This window comes from Capra hircus, chromosome 25 (genome assembly GCF_001704415.2).
Source record: "Capra hircus breed San Clemente chromosome 25, ASM170441v1, whole genome shotgun sequence".
NCBI lineage: Eukaryota > Metazoa > Chordata > Mammalia > Artiodactyla > Bovidae > Capra > Capra hircus.
The window spans coordinates 42449235-42468040 of record NC_030832.1 but is presented as its reverse complement, the minus strand read 5'-3'; the positions used below and the strand labels follow the sequence as shown (position 1 = coordinate 42468040).

The window sequence follows — 18806 nt, the reverse complement described above, 5'->3', positions numbered from 1 at the left end:
GGCCACAATACCCATTCTTCTCAGGACAACCGGAGACATCACCAGAGACAACTCACCCCAGAAGTGGGCCACTTTGGTCTGCTCACGGATCAGAGACTCATCCAGCACCGGAGGCCGCAGACAGGCCGCGGCCTGCACGGTGGCCGAGCCGCTACGGCTGGCAGCCGAGGACAGGGCCCTCCTCGAGCTGTGGTGGACGCTGAACGCCGACTTGTGTGCGCTGCCGCGCTGTCTGGTTAGTCTAAAGAAGAAACGGTGAGAAACAAGTCAACAAACCCCGTCTAGCAAATACAAACGACTGCCTTTCACCAGCACAGAACCCCTGCCTGACAAAGAAGGGCCGTCCCAGCAGCACTCTCTCACACCCTTCCTGCTCCCTAATAAGCCGCCTACTAATCTAAAGAAGGGGCTGCTAAGCTGGGCTCCAATAACTCCTCGGAAAATTGTACGCACAGGTAGTTTTTGGATTACCTGGGGTCCCATGACCCCGATAGCTCAGTTGGTAAAGAATCTTCCTGCAATGCAGCAGAAACCAGTTTGATTTCTGGGTCTGGAAGATCCCCTGGAGAAGGGAAGGCTGCCCACTCCAGTGCTTTTGGGCTTCCCTTGTGGTTCTGCTGGTGAAGAATCCGCCTGCAATGCGGGAGACCTGGGTTCGATCCCAGGGTTGGGAAGAGCCCCTGGAGGAGGGAAGGCTGCCCGCTGCAGGGTTCCGGCCTGGAGCACTCCATGAACTCGACAGTCCATGGCTCTCGAGGACTCGGACACCACTGGGCGGCTTTCACTTCGTGACCCAAAAGGGGTTCAAACTTAAAAAACAAGTCACGGCACCACAGGCACACTCTGCAGTTTCTCAGTCACAGTGAACACGGAGCCGCGTCCAGCACAGCGAGGAGAGGCTGCCACCAAATCCTCTCTGTACTGGGCTCACTGCGACGATGGACAGGAAGCCCATGAGGACAAGCTCCCTCCCCTGCACCCCAGGGACGGAGCGGAGACAGGAAGGCCCCCGAGCACACAGCCCAGGAAGCCTGGTCCTGGAGTCCCGGGGACAGAGATGCAGCCTGTCAGAGCCGGGGAGCCCGCAGCCGGCCCAGTGTGAGCCCCGAACCAGGACACCCAGGAACTCCAGGGAGCCCGCAGCCGGCCCAGTGTGAGCCCCAAACCAGGATGCCCAGGAACATTCCTGCAAGTGAGCCGCACGTGGCCGCAGGGGGCACAGCCTGCGCGTGTCCTGTGGATGGGGAGGCGGTGCCACAGACGCTCACGCCCAGCCCTGCTGTCAGCCCAGAGGCCCGTCCTCTCACCAGTCAGCATCCCACTCCCGAGAGACAACTACTCAGGCTGGAGACCCGTCGCTCTTCGCCGAGCGAAGCTGAAGGAGAGCGGTCACTCTCACTTTCCATCTCTGAATGGCACAGGGACCTGCACACTCCTTGTGCACAAGCAACTCTCCACACGCATGTGCCGAGTTCCGAAATCAAGTCAACAAGACAACCGTGGACACAGGTGAGCATCTGAACGGAGGCGTGTGCCCACCGGTCCAGAGTCCACAAGCAGCCTCCAAGCGCCGGCGACACGCACGCCGCAGGGCCGCGCGCCGGCGGGCAGGCCCCTTGCTCCCCACCGGGAGCCTGCATGCGGACGAGCGGGGGACACTGGCCGGAAAGCAGGGGTGTCCTCGCCCTCTAGACCCACGCAGACAGCCCGCACACCCCGGCCCTGGTTCCAGCCTTGTCCACAGCTGAGCTAGAACCACGTGAGTGCCTATGTGCACACGCGCAGCGTGAACCGCCAACACTGAGGGTCTGCAGGCCGGAGCGCGCAACGCGGTCTCCGTCTCGCTCACCTGGCCGCGCCGTCCCCGGCGGGGCCGTCCCCGGCTGCGCGGGCTGTGGTGACCAGGCGCAGACTGCGGCGGGACATTCTCGGAGAATCAAATACAGGATCCAGCTTGTGTTCAGTCTCGAAATCCAGAGCATCAGAAGAATAACTTGAACTAGAAGGAGAAAACCTTGTTAGAGATAAGCACCGGTTACAGCACCACTTCGAAAACAAACTAACAGAATGCGCAAGCTAGTGTGAATTTTTAAAAACAGCCATTAGGATGTGAAGCCTTTCCTACAAAGCAAAAGCAAGCTGGGACCAACTCGGCCCACAGCTGACACTCCCTCCATGGGCTTCGATCGCAGCCCCTGCCTGGGGTTCAGGTCTAGGGCCGGCTCTGGGAAGTGCGAGAGATGCGCTGAGGTCACCGGCACCCCGCCGTGGGCCACGAAGTCAGCCCTGTCAGGAGGCTACAACCTTCACTGTCAACAGCAGACCCTGCCTGATAACGCAGTTAATGAGACAGGGAGCCCAGGAAGCTGCTGAACAATCAACCAGGAGGGGAGGAGAAGCCGGAGACTGAACCGCCAGCGCCACTTTGCGTCTAACTCACCGTTAAGTCCAGAGACGAACGGTGCAAAGAAAACCCACTTCCACGTAATTACCTTAAACCAAAGCACAGGCCCTTCTGCACCGCCAGCAAGCTTCCCAGATCCGGAAACAGGAGCGGAGAGCCTGCTCAGGGCCCCGTGGGGGCGGGGGTCCTACCGGCAGTCCAGCAGCGGGGCAGGACAGTGAGGACTCCCCACCTCCAGGAGGTGAGCTCACACCCCGGCAGGAAGGAGGAAGGTGAGGGAGAGGCCACAGCCGCCACAGGGAACAAAGCAGGGGAAAAGTAAATCGCAGCCCAAGGCAAAGGGCTGCGAACAAAGGCCTCCTGGAAGCTAGAGGGGGACCCGCTCCCCGGAGGCCCTGGGCAGGCCCAGTGGTTTATCTGCAGGAGATGGGAGACTCTGGGGACACCTGGGGGGATCTCCAGAAGGCAGCAGAACAGGCCCACTCAAGACAGCGGACCCCCGGGCCAAGGGTCCGGACACCCGGGGGAACCAGGGGCACAGGCGTAAAGTAAATGGTCTTGACATTTCTGCAACTTACTTTGTATTGTAAAAATATTTCCAGAAGCGCCCCTGGTGGTTCAGTGGTAAAGAATCTGCCTGCTAACGCAGGAGACAGGGCTGGATCCCTGATCCGAAAGATCCCACGTGCCACGGCGGCTAAGGCCCTGCACCAAACTCCGGAGCCTGGGCGCCACCACCCCTGAGCCCCTGCTCCGGAGCCTGGGAGCCACCACCCCTGAGCCCCTGCTCTGGAGCCTGGGCGCCACCACCCCTGAGCCCCTGCTCCGGAGCCTGGGCGCCACCACTCCTGAGCCCACGAGCTGCGACTCCCGAAGCCCGTGTGCCTTGGAGCCCGTGCTTCACAAGAGAAGCCGCCACAGTGAGGAACTTGTGGGTCCGTCACAACCAGAGGGCAGCCCTACCCTCCACAGCTGGAGAGCAGCCCGTGTAGCCCCGGAGACCCAGCCCAGCCAGGAACAAAGAAACAGGATCACAAAAGACTCTTCCGAATCCAGCTCATCATAGCGGCAGACCTCACACTGCGCTTAGCCGCTCGGTCTCGGTCGTGTCTGACCCTTTGCGACCCTGTGGACTGACGCCCACCAGGTTCCTCTGTCCATGGGATTCCCCAGGCAAGAATACTGGATGGAGGAGGCTGCCATTTCCTTCTCCAGGGGATCTTCCCAATCCAGGGATCGAACCCAGGACTGTCGCATTGCAGGCAAGTTGTTTACCACTTGAGCCACCAGGGAACCCCGCTGGTGGGCGTTAGGGCTGACACTGAAAAATGCTAAGCCAACAGAAAGCCAATACAAACAGCTCCAAGTTGCTGTGTCTATTGAGGCATCACCTGTAACTTAAGGAAAGGGTTCTTAACTTTAGAGGCTGGAGTGGAGGCAGGACAAAGGCTGCACTAACCCACACTGAATAGTGAGGATGCTAAGCTCAACATAATTTTAATGCAGAATATAGTTATTACTTTTTCCCCAAAATTACTTTACATAATTTTCTTAAATGAAAACTGTAATTATTTCAAGTCAGAATTCACCACGCAGATGTGGACCAACACCCCTCCACCAATGTCCTCTTCCAAGATGTGGGCCTTGACCCCAGGGGCACTGGGGTTCCCATCTGGGCTGGCTGAGGGCCAGAAGGTGCCTGCCGCCTGTAGAACTCTTGAGCCTGAGTATCACACACCCTCCCATGAACTGGTCTTCTCCCAGGCGCTCCTCCTGTGCCCTCCCAGGCTGCGAAGTCACCCTTGCCCTCCCCTCGTCCCCTTCCTACCATTGACCACAAGGCCTCCAGTGTCCCCTCCCAAACCTCGCACCCTGCCCAGCACTGCCCGAGCCCTGCCCCCGCCCTGCCCCCATGGAGTCTCAGCTGAACGTCTGCCAGGCTCTGCAGAGCTCCGTCCCCATTCTCGAGACCCGCACAAGCCTGGTCCCACCCCACCCCCCCGGCCAGCACACCTCAGCTCACCGGCCTTTCCACTCCAGTCCTCACCCAGCCCGTGGCCCTGCTCCAGTGACCTGACCGAAACAAACAGTGCTGCTCTCCCGGGGGACAGATCCAGAGAAAGGGGTGCTTAAAAACTGGCTTTAAAATGGATCATAAAAACAGATAAATAACTATAAAAACAAAATTAAATGGGTTATAAAAACGAATAATAAAGTACCAAGAGTTACTTTTATGCTCCACAAATACAGAATAAGGGAGAGCTTTACTTGAGCTGGCCCACTCCTGTTGTTCTAAAATACTAGGACTTTCCATAAAACAGCACGTGTTACTATGGAAAAGCCTGACATGATTTAAACTGGAGACTAAAAACTCAGATCATTAACTGTCAGCTTTGACTAACGCTGCCACGAAGCATCCTTCTTGAAATATCTTCCAACTTTAAGTTCCGACCACATCTCTGACTTTCGGAAGACAAGCCGCGGATAAAGCTGGCACCTGCACCTTGCTTGTGTGCTCTCAACATCCCGCCAGGATACGAAGGTTTTCCTGTCCGCTAACCAAATCCTCACCAACCTGGGAACATCTTCCCTTTGCTGTTGGCCCATAACGTTACCGCACTTAAGTTTCATCTCAACCGTCCTTTCTACTTAGTAAACTAGAAAGGCAAAGAGCAAGTCAACACCTCTTAAGACTCGGACTTCCAGTCACAGCGCGAAATCACAATACAGATAAAGACCAGAGGCCCAGTACCGCATCTGCCTGCAGCCGCGCTCCGGGGACGAGGCTTCGCCAAGGGTCTGCGCAGGGCGCCTCCTCTCAAAGGCAAACCACTCTCCAGGTTACTTCTGTTAACTTTAAACTGCTTGGCCGTCAGCATAGATCACAAGCCCTAGCATAACCACACAGATGTGCTCTTGAGACCACAGCCGCCTGGGTGGAGGCTGAGAGAGTCATTTGCAGTGATGGATCACTGAGTCATCAGAAGCGTTTGGTTTTCAGAAAAAAAACCCTCACTATTTCCACGTCAGTTTAGCAGTTTTGTAAAACCAGAGCATGACATAAAGTTCACACACATTTTCCCTTTCAACACAAAGCAGCTGGGTGCGAGCACTACAGAAGCCCCAGTGGCCCCACGGCGTTCAAGACCACGCACACCACAGCTCACCTGAGTGCGTACGTGTAGCCAGTGTTCTCGGGAGCACACTGGGGAGGGGTGTACGTGTGGAGCCGAGAAAAGTCCATGTTCACGGTCTCAAAGCATACTGCAGAGAGGGGGAAAAGCAACGCAGGCTGTTAAACGCTGGACACACAGAGGGGCCCTGTACAAACTGACTGCAGAGCCGCCAACGCTGATCAAACGGGGCCAGCTGAAAGTTAGAGCAAGGCTGCCTTCTTCCTTTTAAGTAAAGGAGACACGTTTTCTCATGGCTCCCAGTCCAGAGCGTAGCTAGCTGTCAGACTGGGTTCCCTAAGACGACGAATCTGCAAAAGCGAAGGGGGAAACCCTAGACTGACCCACTGAAGATGGAGCGAAGGCACAGAGTGGCTCGGAAGCCCCTTCAGGGCGTAGCTTCTAAAGCCCCGAAGGTGTCAGAACGTTCTCCCGCCCCGGGGCCCCGGGAATAAATCTCCGTTGCCACTAAGTAAACAGCGCTGACTCTTGCCCCATGGACGAGACCACCCCCAGGCATTCCTCCAAAGTGAAGTTTTCAATTTCAAGTGCCTCAGAATCAGAAGACCCAGGCTGAGTAAGAGATAAGCTACAAGCTCTGGTTACACTTTTATTTTTCCCCAAAGAAAAACACAGATTATTTTTATTTTATTTTTTTTTATTTTTATTTTTTTAAAACACAGATTATTTTTAAATCTAAAAGTTTTAAGCATATTGTTTTCAAGAGTGTCATCTAGATTTCTTTGAAATGACTCAAATTTTCCTCTGGCTAAGAATACACACTTAAAAACACACACACACACACACCACCACACCCTCACAGGCGTAACATGAACCTTAATCTGCTCCTCAAAAACCGAGGACGAGAAACCTGGAAAAAAGCACTCACGCATGAATGACCAATTGCTACAAACTCAGCCAAAAGCACTTATATTCACCCCAGATTCTCTGAAACAACCCAGGCAGACCTTTAAAAACCGAGTTCCCACGGAAACAAACACCACCGCTTACCACTGCCCCGCTCCTAACTGGGGAACCGGCTCATCGGCCCAGGCAGCACAGGCGCCAGACAGGGCAGGTCACTCTATTAATAGACGCCTGGAGCTCCCGCTGCACAGAGCAGAGGCTGCGCGGAGCCCCCGTGCGTGCTCGGCACCCGCCCCTGCCTCCCTGCGCCCCACCGGCAGGGGAGCCCAGGTGCGGCGCGGGTTCCGCAGGCGGGGCCACACCCAGCGGAGGGTAACAATGGCTCTGCCGGAGACCCGCGGGCGGCAGCTCACCAGGCAACCAGAGGAGCACCGGCAGGGCAGCTGCTCCCAGCCCCAGCTCCGTTCCCAAAGCAACCTTCCAATCCGCCATCTACCAGCCCCTCAGCACCATGCCCACGTTAAAGCTGGCCTCACCGCTGCTCGTTTTAACGGCCGCTATATTTCACCATTTCCAATCCTGTACCTCTATAAAAATCGTTTGTTTGGTTTTGGCTGTGCTGGTCTTCGCTGCTGCAAGGCTTTCCTCCAGCTGCAGCGATCAGGGGCTGCTCTCGCTGCAGTCGGCACAGGCTTCTCACGGCAGCAGCTGCTCTCGCTGCCTGTGGAGCGGGGTCTCGGGCGCCCAGGCCCAGCAGCTTCTCTCGCTGCCTGTGGAGGGGCTGCTCTCGCTGCAGTCGGCACAGGCTTCTCGCCGTAGCAGCCTCTCTCGCTGCCTGTGGAGGGGGGTCTCGGGTGCATGGACACGGCTGCTCCTCGGTGCCTGGATCAGGGGTCGCACCCGTGTCTCCCGCATCGGCAGGCGGAGTCTCCACCATGGGCCCACCAAGGGAGCCCGCTGCAGCTGATTCTGGCCAACTCGCATTCAGCACACCCTAGTGAGCTGAGCGTCCGGATCGGTCCACACAAAGTCGCTTGCAAAGTAACAGATGACTGAGTGGCAGATGGCCGAGAGCCAAGCGGCACTGAAGCACCATGACGGTGACATGGAGACGTCAGAGCGGCCGGCTGAGACCAGGGCCGGGCTCCGACGGGTCTGGGCTCTGACCTGAGCTCTGCCACGAGCTGACTGCCCACCTGCGACAGCTCCTCATACTCAGAAGCTGTGAGATCGGCGGCAGCGCTCCAGGCAAGGCCACTGAAGGGCTGCAGGGAGGGCCAGCCCGAGACTCGGCACAGAAGAGCCCGGGGGGGAGGCCACTCGGAGAACTGACACCTTTTTTATCTATAATACTTTCTGATTTCATTTAATTGAAGTATAGTTGACCTACAAGATTTCAGGTGCATAGCAAAGTAATTCAGTTACACATACGTACAAACATATATACGCAAATACAAAGTATTTCTCATGCTTTTCCATGACAGGTTATTACACGATATTGACTACAGACCCCTTTGCCATATAATAGGTCCTTGCTGTTGGCCTAGTACAGCCCTTTTATTTTAAAAGAGTTACATTAATACGTCCTCACGTTTTCATCTATCTAAAAGAGAGATCAATCTCTAATGCATAACAGTGTTTCCAAAGGCTGCCGAGGGCAAAGGGCCAGCTGCGAGCACACTACTCAGCCTGGTTCTTCCGATCGCGGAGACAGACGAAGCTGAGCGATGCCACCCTTGTCAGCCTTAACGGAGGCCTTCTGCCACAACTCAAAAAGAAATGTGACTCCTCGTCTCTGAAAGACAATTCTACCCAAGAACCAAGTGCAGCTACCAGCCATCAGATGAGTTTCCTACCATGAGCAGGGCAGGGTTACAGCAGTGGCCGAGCAGACATCCTACCGGCGACAACACAGACACAAGCCGGTGCCGCGCCAGCGGGAGGCTGCTGGCTAAACGTTTCACGAGGGGAGCTTCAAACGCAACAAAATGCCCAAGGGTAACACCGTGGAGAGAGCACTGGTGTGGATACCCACGACTCTGGAAGACCAGATGCGGTCTGGAGGAAAGGCAGGCGGGAGACAGTGGAGGAGGTCTTGGCCCGAGCCGGTCAGACCCCAGCGGCCACAAGAGTGGAAGCAACGGGAGCCTGTGGCCGGGGTTCCCACTCTTCCCTACTCATTCCGACTTCACTCCTGTAAGCACGCAGACTTTGTGTTCAGCACACACGCATAACATCGTCTGCAGAACCCAGCCCCGTCTAATCAGACCTGCGGCCCAGGGAAATGCCGCCCTGGCCTTGACTGCCTCCAGCGCCCAGAACACCACCTCTCCACGCAGATCCTTCCAAAGCAGCAGGTGGGTACAGAAGCTGCACCAAGCTTGACTCAGAAACACGCCGCGGGGCGAGGCGCGCTCCCCCGCGCCCGGTGTGGCTGTGCCGCGGGGCACGGACGCTGCTGCTCCTCTCCTCACCCAGCCTCTCCCGTCACCCCCGCCGCCTCACTCTTCCTCCCTGGACGCATCACAGCACGCTGAAATTAATCTCTAGTTCCTTTCATAAGACACGAACATTAGACAAAATTGCAGAATAAAGGAAAGCAAAAGAGAGGTAAACGATGCGCGTAGAGCGACGCCTGACGCACGGCAACACTCAGCAAGTAAGCTTTAATTATCTTGTGCAATACAGCTACAAAATCTGTTTAAATTGTTTTTTAAAGAAGGATTTTTTTTTGGTCTTCTAACAATCCCCGAGATGGAAGAGTCACTCACCCTGGCCTCAGTGAAAGAGAAAGCCCGGTGACAGCTCAGATGGCCACACCCCGGAGGCCAGCAGGCGGAAGCCTCAGCTCAGCAGGACCCCCGGCAGCGGTCTCCCCGCTGCAAGGCTCGGCGTGTCCCCAGAGCTGCTCCCGGCTCCTCTTACACCATCGCTACTTCAAGCCTGAGTGTAACCTTAGAGCCTTCCCACTTGCAGCAGGGCCTGAAGGTGGCCTCAGCCTGTGACTTGAGGGAGATCAGATTTGCATTTATAATCTGAGCAGCATCGAAAGAGCAAGTGAAACAATGAATTGAAAATGTGTGCATCAGCATCAGAAAATCCTGAAAAGAACCCAAGTCAGCATGTTGCAAACGCGTGTCATGAGGAGCTTCCCGGGCAGACTGCACCGTCCCCACTTCTCTAGACTCTCGGGCCACACCCTTCTCCCAAAGCTGTCACCATCGGCTGACCTCCGCATGGCCCACGTGGCCTCTGAGCCCCTAACGTGGACATGGGGGGTGGAGCTGGCTCACAGCAGGGGACCTGTAGGCCCAGCAGGCTAGCGTGGGTGGGGGGATGCTCCCTTGAGCCCAAGTGGAGGCGGCGGGGGAGGGGGGTGCAGCGCTCACCTCGGCAGATGAAGCCGGGATTGGAGAAGGAAGCTCCGGCGTCGCCCTCTGCTCGTGTCCCAGCGGCCACACACGCAGGCCAGCACGCACGGGCAAAAGAAGGTCCTCTGTCTAGGCTGCAGACGCTGGTCTCAAACCTAGGAAATCAAAGAAGCGTCTTTAGCAACATGTAGATCCTAGCGGGGCTTTAAAGTACGCGTTACGACGCCTCATGGGGCACTTGGCTTCTCCTTCAGTGCTCTCCCCCTGCCCTGGGCACACTGTAATATTCACGCCATATGGGAGATGTGAAATACTAAGTTCAGGTTTTGTTCTTGAATGCTTTGGTTAAAAGTGAATTTTAGTTCTTCCACGACTATAATTTGAATCTCTACTATTTAGAATATTTGTACTCATCTAGTAACAGCTTAGAAAACATGCCTGAAAAATATTAAAAATTACAAGTCACATGGTTGAAAATAGAGACTGAAGTAAATGGCAATACCGAAGAAAGAAAATAAAATTGTTAACAGCCGTGAAATAAATCAGCGCAAAATATTTTCTTAAGAAATGCTATCAGTTCTGAAATAAAACTAGAAAAAAAATCAAACTTTAAAAATGGTCTGAGCATTTCTCCTCATTATTCTGGACCACAAGCATCACCATCTAGCAGACAGTTGTCACTAAACCATGTGAGACCCCCCAGAACCTGCTCCAAAGGCACCCTGCTCATAAAGACAAGCATGGGCTGACGGGGCTGCTGACCAAGTGGCTGAGCCCAGAAGTGAGCCTGACGGACACAGCCTGACACGGCTTCCCTGCACAAATCCTCGGGAGCAACACGGCTGCCCTGTGAGCCCCAGCCAGAGTCCCCTGTGAGCACCGCACCTCGCCCTCAGGAAGCGCAGCCGTCCAAGGGGACGCGCCGGACGGCACCCTCCGCTCTCTGGGCACAGCGCCAGACACCATCTGCCTCAGGACGCGTGAGCTGAGCTGACGGTGGAGGCACGGCCCTCCCCAGGCCCTCGCACCCTCGCACCGCACATGAGGCCCAGCCTCACTCCCACCAACGCTGCCCAGGGCTTGGCTGTCAACGTGCACTTGGGCAATCCGGTATTTCTTTATCACGTGCCTTGTAGAGAAGAATTTTAAAACTAAAATTCAGAGGTGCCCTTTAAAAATTAATACTATAGTGATTTAAAAAAAAATCAGTACTATATCTTATTGGTGATTCTGGCCTCACCGCAGGGCATGTGGGATCTTAGTTCCCTGACCAGGGACTGAACTCGCGCCCCCTGCGGTGGGCTTAACCACTGCGCGGGAAGCCCTGAGTACTCTACTTGAACATACTCACTTTGCTCAGGCTTAATCCTGTTAACATGCCTAACCCAGAGACTAAACATGTTAGTTACATTTGCCTGCAGATTAGAAAAAACAAACTGGCTTAGACACCACTGTTTTCCAAATATCGTGTTCAATGGAATCGCTTCCACAACATGATAAACAGGAACGGCACTGCCCACCTGTTTTCATTTTCAGGAAGCAAAACGTTGCTAGTTCATGGAAAACCGTGGTTTACGCTAGAGTACTTAAAGCGTGATCTTGTTGTTTAAAACAGTGAATCAGGAACAGATGAGTATTACCTAAAAATATGTGAGAGGCCTTTAGAGAATATCTTATAAGCTTTACACACACTTGAGTATATGCTTCATATACACTCGAATGTAGTGTTAAAACCTCAAGAAAAATACCACACCAAATTTAACTGTAAATTCCAGAGAATGAGACCACCCGCCTGGGGCTGCTGGACACTTTTTAAAGGGCAGGTAGACAACAGACGTGTAACTCAGTCACTCTGCCGTCCACCTGAGACACAGCGCTGCTCATCAACTATATTCCAGCACAAGATAAACAGGTTTAAAAAATAAATAAGGAGGAGGTTTTGGTCTTATAATTTAAGCAATTAACCCAGTAACTATTACTTTCAAAAAGAAAAAGAAGGCTGGTCTTATCTGTGAAGCGGTGTGAGGCGGCCGGACCCGGGGTCGGAGCCTGGCCCCTGGGCTGCGGCAGGACTCGGCCAGTCACCAGCAGCAACTCTGCACTGACAGCTTCCAGCCAAGATCTGAGGTTTCTTTTTTCAGAAATGATGAGATAGGAAAAGAGGCAGGCATCACAGCGGCGTTTTCGGGGAAATAACTCCTTCTATGAGAAGATGTGTTATCACCTGCTTACATCTCCCCAGGACATGTGCTCCAGATGGTTTTAATAAAACCTGTGCTTCCTCTCACAGGGAGATCTGCCTCAGTGTCTCGGCAAAGGCAACTTACTTTCTGCCCATTCTTGTAAAGGGTCCTTCTTCTCAGAAGACAGAAAACATGACCCCACACCTCTCAGACCCAGAGAGCACGGACTCTCCTCCCAGCAGCGCGGTCAGAGCAGATGCGCCCGGCACCGCCCCCGGAAGGAGCTCGGCAACCGCGCGGGACGGAGGGCCTTCCGGGGCAACGCCGGGTGGTGGTCCGGGGCCCCCACACCCCACAGGGCTCCTCGGGACACTAGAGGCCACTCTGACGGGCGAAGCCCGCTGTCTCATCCTGGAGAGGCTTGCCTCTTCCGCACCGTTGCCAGGAGTTGGGTGGCACACGCCTGGGCTGGCCCCGTCTGCGGCTGAATAGACGCGTGTGGCCGGCCGAGGCTCGGCCCTGCCCTGGAGGCCTTCCTAGCCCAGAGCCCGGGGACAGGCTGCCGCGGGTCCCGCTGCCCACGCAGATCCGGCCTCCACACTTCCCGCCGTTCCCATCTCACCTACCCCATCTTCGGTCCTCTGCACTCCTGAGGCGCATCTGGCTCGACCTCTGCACGCTCACCACTGAGTTCACGGGGAGCGACCGCCACCTCCCTGGACAGCGGTGCCCTCTCTTGGGCCAGCCCTCCGCACCCCCCCCATCTATGGCTGGCTCTGGGAGCGAGCACCCCTAATTTCCCCCTATCCAGTCTTGCCTTCTCAAGCCAGAAAACTGCCAGAATGGTCCAAAAAGAGATTCCGCCATCTCCCTCCCTTTAGATCCCACGGCTCCACCTCCCAGCTTCACCGAGAGCCTGGGCCCAAGCGGCCCTCTCTCTCTGCTCCGTTTGTGTAGAGCCCCAGTGCCCTTCTCTCATCCGGGACGCCCTCCTGATCCCGAATCCCACTCCCTTGGTCTCCTGACACCCCAGCTGCGCCCAGCTAACTTCTACGCACCCTCAGGCTACAGCTGAAAGACCACGTCCAGGAAGCATCCAACTTACGGGCCAAGTTTAGAGCTCCCTGGTGTTTAACCACATAACAGAAACGTGCCATCTGTTGATTAATGAGTCTTTTTCTCCAACTAGACTGTGAACTCTCTGAGGGTAGGAGCTAACCCTGACTTGTAGAACTGATGGGCATCACACAGGTGCAGACAAACGGGAGGAGTCGTTGCTACCACACTGCTTTGCTTTTAACCTGAAAATACTCCTGGCTCCCCTCACCCCTCTCTCAGCACCCCCCACCCCGTGCTGGATGAACTCCGAAAGAGCAGTGCAGGTCCGCACATCTGGTCCCCACACTCCTCCTAATCAACCTGAAGCACTTCGTGTGTTTCCTCCTCTAATCAGAACTGTGGCGTCCGCTGCTTCACTTCCAACTATAGCTGGGAACAACCAGAAACAATAATCACAGGATTTCCCTGCTAGGTAAATGTAAACCCTTAAGCCACACCCTGCAGGATCACCCTTTTTAACGCTCTGCCCCCCTGCATGTGAAGAACCGGCCTAAGAGTGAGCGCTCAGCAACACTGAGAGGGTTTCTAGAATAAACAGCAAGTAAGGAAACCTTTAGATGGATGTTCTTTGTATTTTTAGATGAGGCTCCCATTTCCAATAAAATTAAAGATCAAACAAGGAAAACAAAGTGACCGAGAGCGAGCGACCGGGCAGAGCACTCTTGTTTTGAAGCCGTGTGTGCCCTGGGGAGCCCCTCACGGCACCCGGGGCACCACTGACCCAGGCTTAATTACTCTCACGCGACTTGGGTCTTGCCCCTGCAGCTTTACTCTGCACAGATATCTAGAACCATCTGTCACATGGTTCTTACTCCCTAAACTAAAATTCACTCAATAACGGCTCACGGAGTGCCCGCATGCCACTAAATGAAAAACAAAGCTCTCAAAAATGAGCAGGGCTACAGACACAACTCAGACTGCAAGCCTGACTAATGAGTCACACAGGTCACTGAGCAGAGCAGTGAAGTCCCGCACTGATCACAGTGAACAGCAAGTCACAGGCAGCGGCACTGTGGTCCATACTTTGTCTAGCCTACATTTATTTTGGCCCAAAGGAAGTAAAGTTTCAGATGGAGCCAGCCTAGCCTCTTCTATCTGGACATCAAGTGGGCTAAGCTGTCCAAAATAGCAATGAGCTCCAAACTCAGGAAGAGAGAGAGGAAGCAAACGCAGGTGTTTTCAGTCGAGAAGAGAATCCTGCAGCCCTCCCGCAGGAACCACGGAGCACAGCCACTCTCCAAAACGTTCACAGCAGCGTCACGTGCGCTCGCCTGGAATTACTGCTTCACTTCCACTGCCCTGCGAACCCCAAGGTGGGTGCTCAAATTTCGGGTGTGTTCAGGACCGCTTAGCTTGTCAACAGTAGGCCCCATGAAACACCCTGCAGTTCTCTGGGTTCTCACCTCTCCCTGAAACACACAGATGCAGACAGGCGCTGCAGTGACGAAGCTGGCTGCATCCTGTCACCACTGCCACCAAAAGTGCCTGGCGCTTATTGAACAGGAGAAAAAACAACAGCAAGAAACGTGGAAACTAGAAAACGGGTGGATAAAGGAAAACTGACGCGGGCCAGCAAGAGCGGACTCGTGAGCTTGCAGTGGGCAACACTGAAGAAGAGCCCGGTTTTCATCACGGAATCCCCCAAACCTGAAGACGGCGACAGCTGTCAACACTTGGAAGTAAGGACGTGGAGTGGGTCAAAGTACAGGACGGCTCAAACACTGAACGTCTGCTTAAGGAGCAATCGGGCAAAACCACGGGATCATCTCAACGGTGCAGGAAAAGCATCTGCCAAAATCCAACAGTTCTTCGCGACAAAAACATTGGACAAACTAGGAAAAGAGAACTTCCTCTGACAAGGGGATTTACTAAAACTTACAGCTAACACCACACTCTATGGCGAAAGGCTGAAAACTTTCCCCTGAAATCAGGACAAAACAAGGACATCATTTTCCCACTGCTATTCAAGACTGTACTGGATCTAGCCAGAGCAATTAGGCAAGAAAAAGACTAGATGGCATCCAAATTAGAAGGCAAAAACTAAAACTGCCTCTATTCACAGATGGCATTATAGAAATTTTAAAGAATTCACAAAAATCCATTAAGACTAGTAAACTGAGCGAAGCTAAAGTTGCAGGATATAAGATCAAGACACAAAAACAAGTTATATTTCTATTTACTAGCAATAAGCCATCTAAAAATGAAATGAAGAAAACAACGGCTCTTAAAGTAGCAACAAAAACAGTAGCAAACTTAGCCAGAGGCGGTGAGCGTGTTCCTCACCTGGAGCACCAAAAAAAACCCCAAAAAACCCAGTAACAAACTTACTTGACTAAGTTTAAGAAAGTATGAAACAGGTACACTGAGCGTGATAAAATACTGCTGAAAGAAACGAAAGACACAAATGAACAGAAAGTCTTCTGTCTTCATGTGCCGGAAGACAATGGCGTTACCCAAACAATACTCCCCCAAGCAAGAACAGATTCAATGCACTCTCAAAATCGAAAGGCCTGTTTTTGCAAATGGTAAAGCTCATATTTAAATTCATATGAATTGCAATGAATCCCAAACAGCCAAAAACAGTGTTGCAAAAGAGCACCTTCGGAGGACTCTCGCTTTCCGATTCCAAAACGTACTTCAAAAGCGTTCCCCTCGTAACGACAGACACACAGGCTACCAGAGCAGAACTGACAGTCCAGAAATAAACCCAGACGTTTACGGCCACCGGTGCTCCAGAGGGGCGAAGCCAGGCAGCAGGGGAGGAGCAGCCTCTCCAATACGTGGGGTTGGGGCGTCTGGGCATCCGCAAGCAGAGCTGGACCCTGACCTCACCCCATACACGAACACTGACTCAAAATGAACTGAAGGCCTACATTTAAGAGCTGAAACTATGAAACTCTTAGATTGAACACATAGAGGTTTACCTCCACGACCCTGGATTTGCCAGCAGTCTCTTAGATACGACATCAAAAGCATGAGCAACAAGAGAGAATAAATGTGGCTCATCGGCAGAGTGAGGGGCAGCCCAGAGAGAGGAGGGCGGTGCGCGCAAGCCGTGTGCCTGGAAGGGCCCGGCACTCGGGAGGGCTCTCACAACTCAAAAGGCAAAGAGCCCAACTACAAAATGGACAAAGGACGAGAATGGACACTTCCCGAAAGGAGACACATAAATGGCCACCAAACACGTGAGAAGACGGTCACCATCAGTCACTGTGGAAATGCAAATCAAAATCAGGCTGACACACCACCTCCCAAGTACCAGGACGGCCGCAGTAAAGCAATACAAGATGGAAACAGTGCTGGAGAGGACGCAGAGACACCGGCACCCTCGCACACTGTCGGTGGGAAGGTGAAGCAGTGCAGCTACTGTGGAAAACAGTTTGGTGGTTCCTCTACAAGTTAAACAGAGTTACCATGTGACCCAGCAGTTCCACTCCGCTACTGATATATGCCCCAATAATGAAAACAGGTGCTCGAACAAAAACTTGTACACAAATGTTCATGGCAACATTATTCATAATGGACAAAAAGTGGAAACAACTCAAATGCCCACTAACAGATGAATGGATAAGCAAACTGACATATTTGTACAATGGAATATTATTCAGTTGCAAAGAGGAATCCAAGTTCTGACACTCTACAACACGGATAAACCTTAAAAATGTTCTGCTAAGTGGAAGAAGTCAGCATAAAAGGCCACATACTGTAATAACCCATTTGTATTAAAGAAAAAAAATCCAGAGCAGACACATTCACAGAAACAGAAAAAACCTTAGCTGCTGCCAGGGATCACCTAATAGGCACCCGACTTCCATCTAGGGTGATGAAAAAGTTCCACAACCAGACGGTGACGGCTGCACAGCGCTGCCAGGCGCCGCACAGGTTAGAACGCAAATTTCATCAGGCGTATTTTTTACAACTTAAAAAAAGAGCAGTTAGCTACTCCGCATGGATCCCCTTCCTGCCTCCCCCCAGAAAAGACTGGGGCATAAAACCAAGGGCTCTCTAGACCAGCAAGTAAGAGTTCTAGAGTGCCTTCCTGAAACGGGGGATAAGGGAGCATTTCCTGTCCAATGTGTGAAGCCCACACCATAGTCTTCCACTCTTAAAAGGAGGCAGGAGATTGCGCAGCCCTTCCCTGGACCTCTAGAAAGTCCAATCAAAGGACCCAAGGGCAGCGACACTGGGTGCGGCTCAAGGAAACCCAGCCCGCCCTCTCAGCCAACAGCGGCAGCCCCGGCGCAGGTGCACAGAGCTCCCCCAGGGCTGGGCAGGTGAGCTGCAGCCCTGGGGCCGGACAGGAGGCCTCACGCAAGCCAACACGAGGCCACGGACGGAGAGAGAGACGCCAGGGCGTTCAGAAACACGACTCAAAATTTTAGAGGAAAAAACAGTAACGACCAAACCAGCCTCCGGGAAATGTGCAACCTGGTGGTCAAAACAAAACGCTCAACAAATGAGTCAGGACATTAAGGAAACCTAGAAAGTCAAACAAGAAGACATCGGTGGAAAACAGGAGATAAAGATAACAAACCAAGAGCTCCGATGCCCAAATACAGCGGCATTTCCGAACACACAGAAAAAAAAATTAAGAAAAAAAGAAAACTAGCAAAGCAGATACATCGAGAAAATTAAATTCTCCAGAACTTCCCCGTCTCCCCGCGTTTCCAGACTTGAAGGAACTCTGAAGGGTCCGAAGAACCGGACGAGAACGCAGGCGGACCGCTCACGTCCCGGAGCCCCGCGGGCGGGCCGAGGGAACGGGGCGGGCCCGGAGGAGCCGGCGCGGCGCCGGGCACCGGGCCCGGCCCGCCCGACGTCGGCCCCCGCCTGCAGCGCCGGGCGCGCGGCCCCGGGCCGGAGCGGCGAGCCGGGCGCGCGAGGCGCGGGGGGCGGCGGGCCGCGGGGCGGGCGCCGAGGGGCCGCGGGGCGCCCGGGGCGGCCGAGGGGCCGCGGCCTGAGGGGGCCCGGAGAGCGTCCGGCGGCGCCGCGCGCGGGCACCACCGCCGCAGGAGGGGCGCGGCGCTGAGGCGAGGCCGCGGCCGTTGGCGACCCCGCCGGGGCCCGCGGCCGCCGCTGCCCCCGCCGCGCCCGGCCCGCCCGCCCCCAGCCCCGCGCAGCTCACCTGCCTCGCGCCGCGCTCGCCGCCGCCGCCGCCGCCGCCTGAGGCCTTGTCCGCGCCGCCCAGGCCCGGGAGACCGCGCCCCTGCCAGCCAATCGCGCGCCGCGCCGGGGAGCAACGTGGGCGCCCACCAATCGCGGGCGCGCGTCTGGAAGCTCCTCGCCAATGCAGAGGCGGCCTCCCGAGGGCCCACCCAATCGACGCCGGAGGCCGAGCCGCGGGCGGGGAGGTGGGCGGGCCCCCAGGGCGGCGCGCGCGCGGACGGGGCGGGGCGACAGGGCTCCGAGGCGGCGCGCGGGGTCTCCGTGCCGCGCGGGGCCCCGGGCGCGGGGGAACGTCCTCGTGGCCTCCGGGCAGCCAGGCCGCCCTCCCTGCGACCCCCGTCCCCGCGCCGCGTGACCGTCCCCGCGCCGCCGGCCGCGACACCCCGTACGCGTGCGCCCCCGAGCTCCGCCCGCGTCCCTAGGCGTGGCAGGTGCGCTCCTCCGCGGCGGGCGGCGGCGGAAGCGGGCTCTCGGGCCGCTGCCTGCGGAGGACACGTGCGCCTTCCCAGCCTGCAGGCTTCTC

General features: G+C 55.1%; 1 protein-coding gene across 4 annotated transcripts in view; it reads right to left on the bottom strand.

Annotated features, from left to right (window-relative positions):
• The window catches only part of SUN1 (Sad1 and UNC84 domain containing 1), a 42847-nt gene extending 24556 nt beyond the window's left edge, over positions 1 to 18291 (bottom strand). The window contains exons 1-5 of one of the 4 annotated variants that reach the window (XM_018039915.1): positions 18243 to 18291; positions 9834 to 9970; positions 5572 to 5668; positions 1850 to 1999; positions 57 to 241 (exon numbers count right to left, since the gene is read on the bottom strand). In XM_018039915.1, the coding sequence (XP_017895404.1) occupies positions 57 to 241; positions 1850 to 1999; positions 5572 to 5648 (412 nt within the window). In that variant the 5' untranslated portion in view covers positions 5649 to 5668; positions 9834 to 9970; positions 18243 to 18291. Of the gene's footprint in view, positions 1 to 56; positions 242 to 1849; positions 2000 to 5571; positions 5669 to 9833; positions 9971 to 12624; positions 13290 to 18242 lie in introns of those variants that run through there. The other 3 variants (XM_018039912.1, XM_018039913.1, XM_018039914.1) reach the window with 3 other exon arrangements.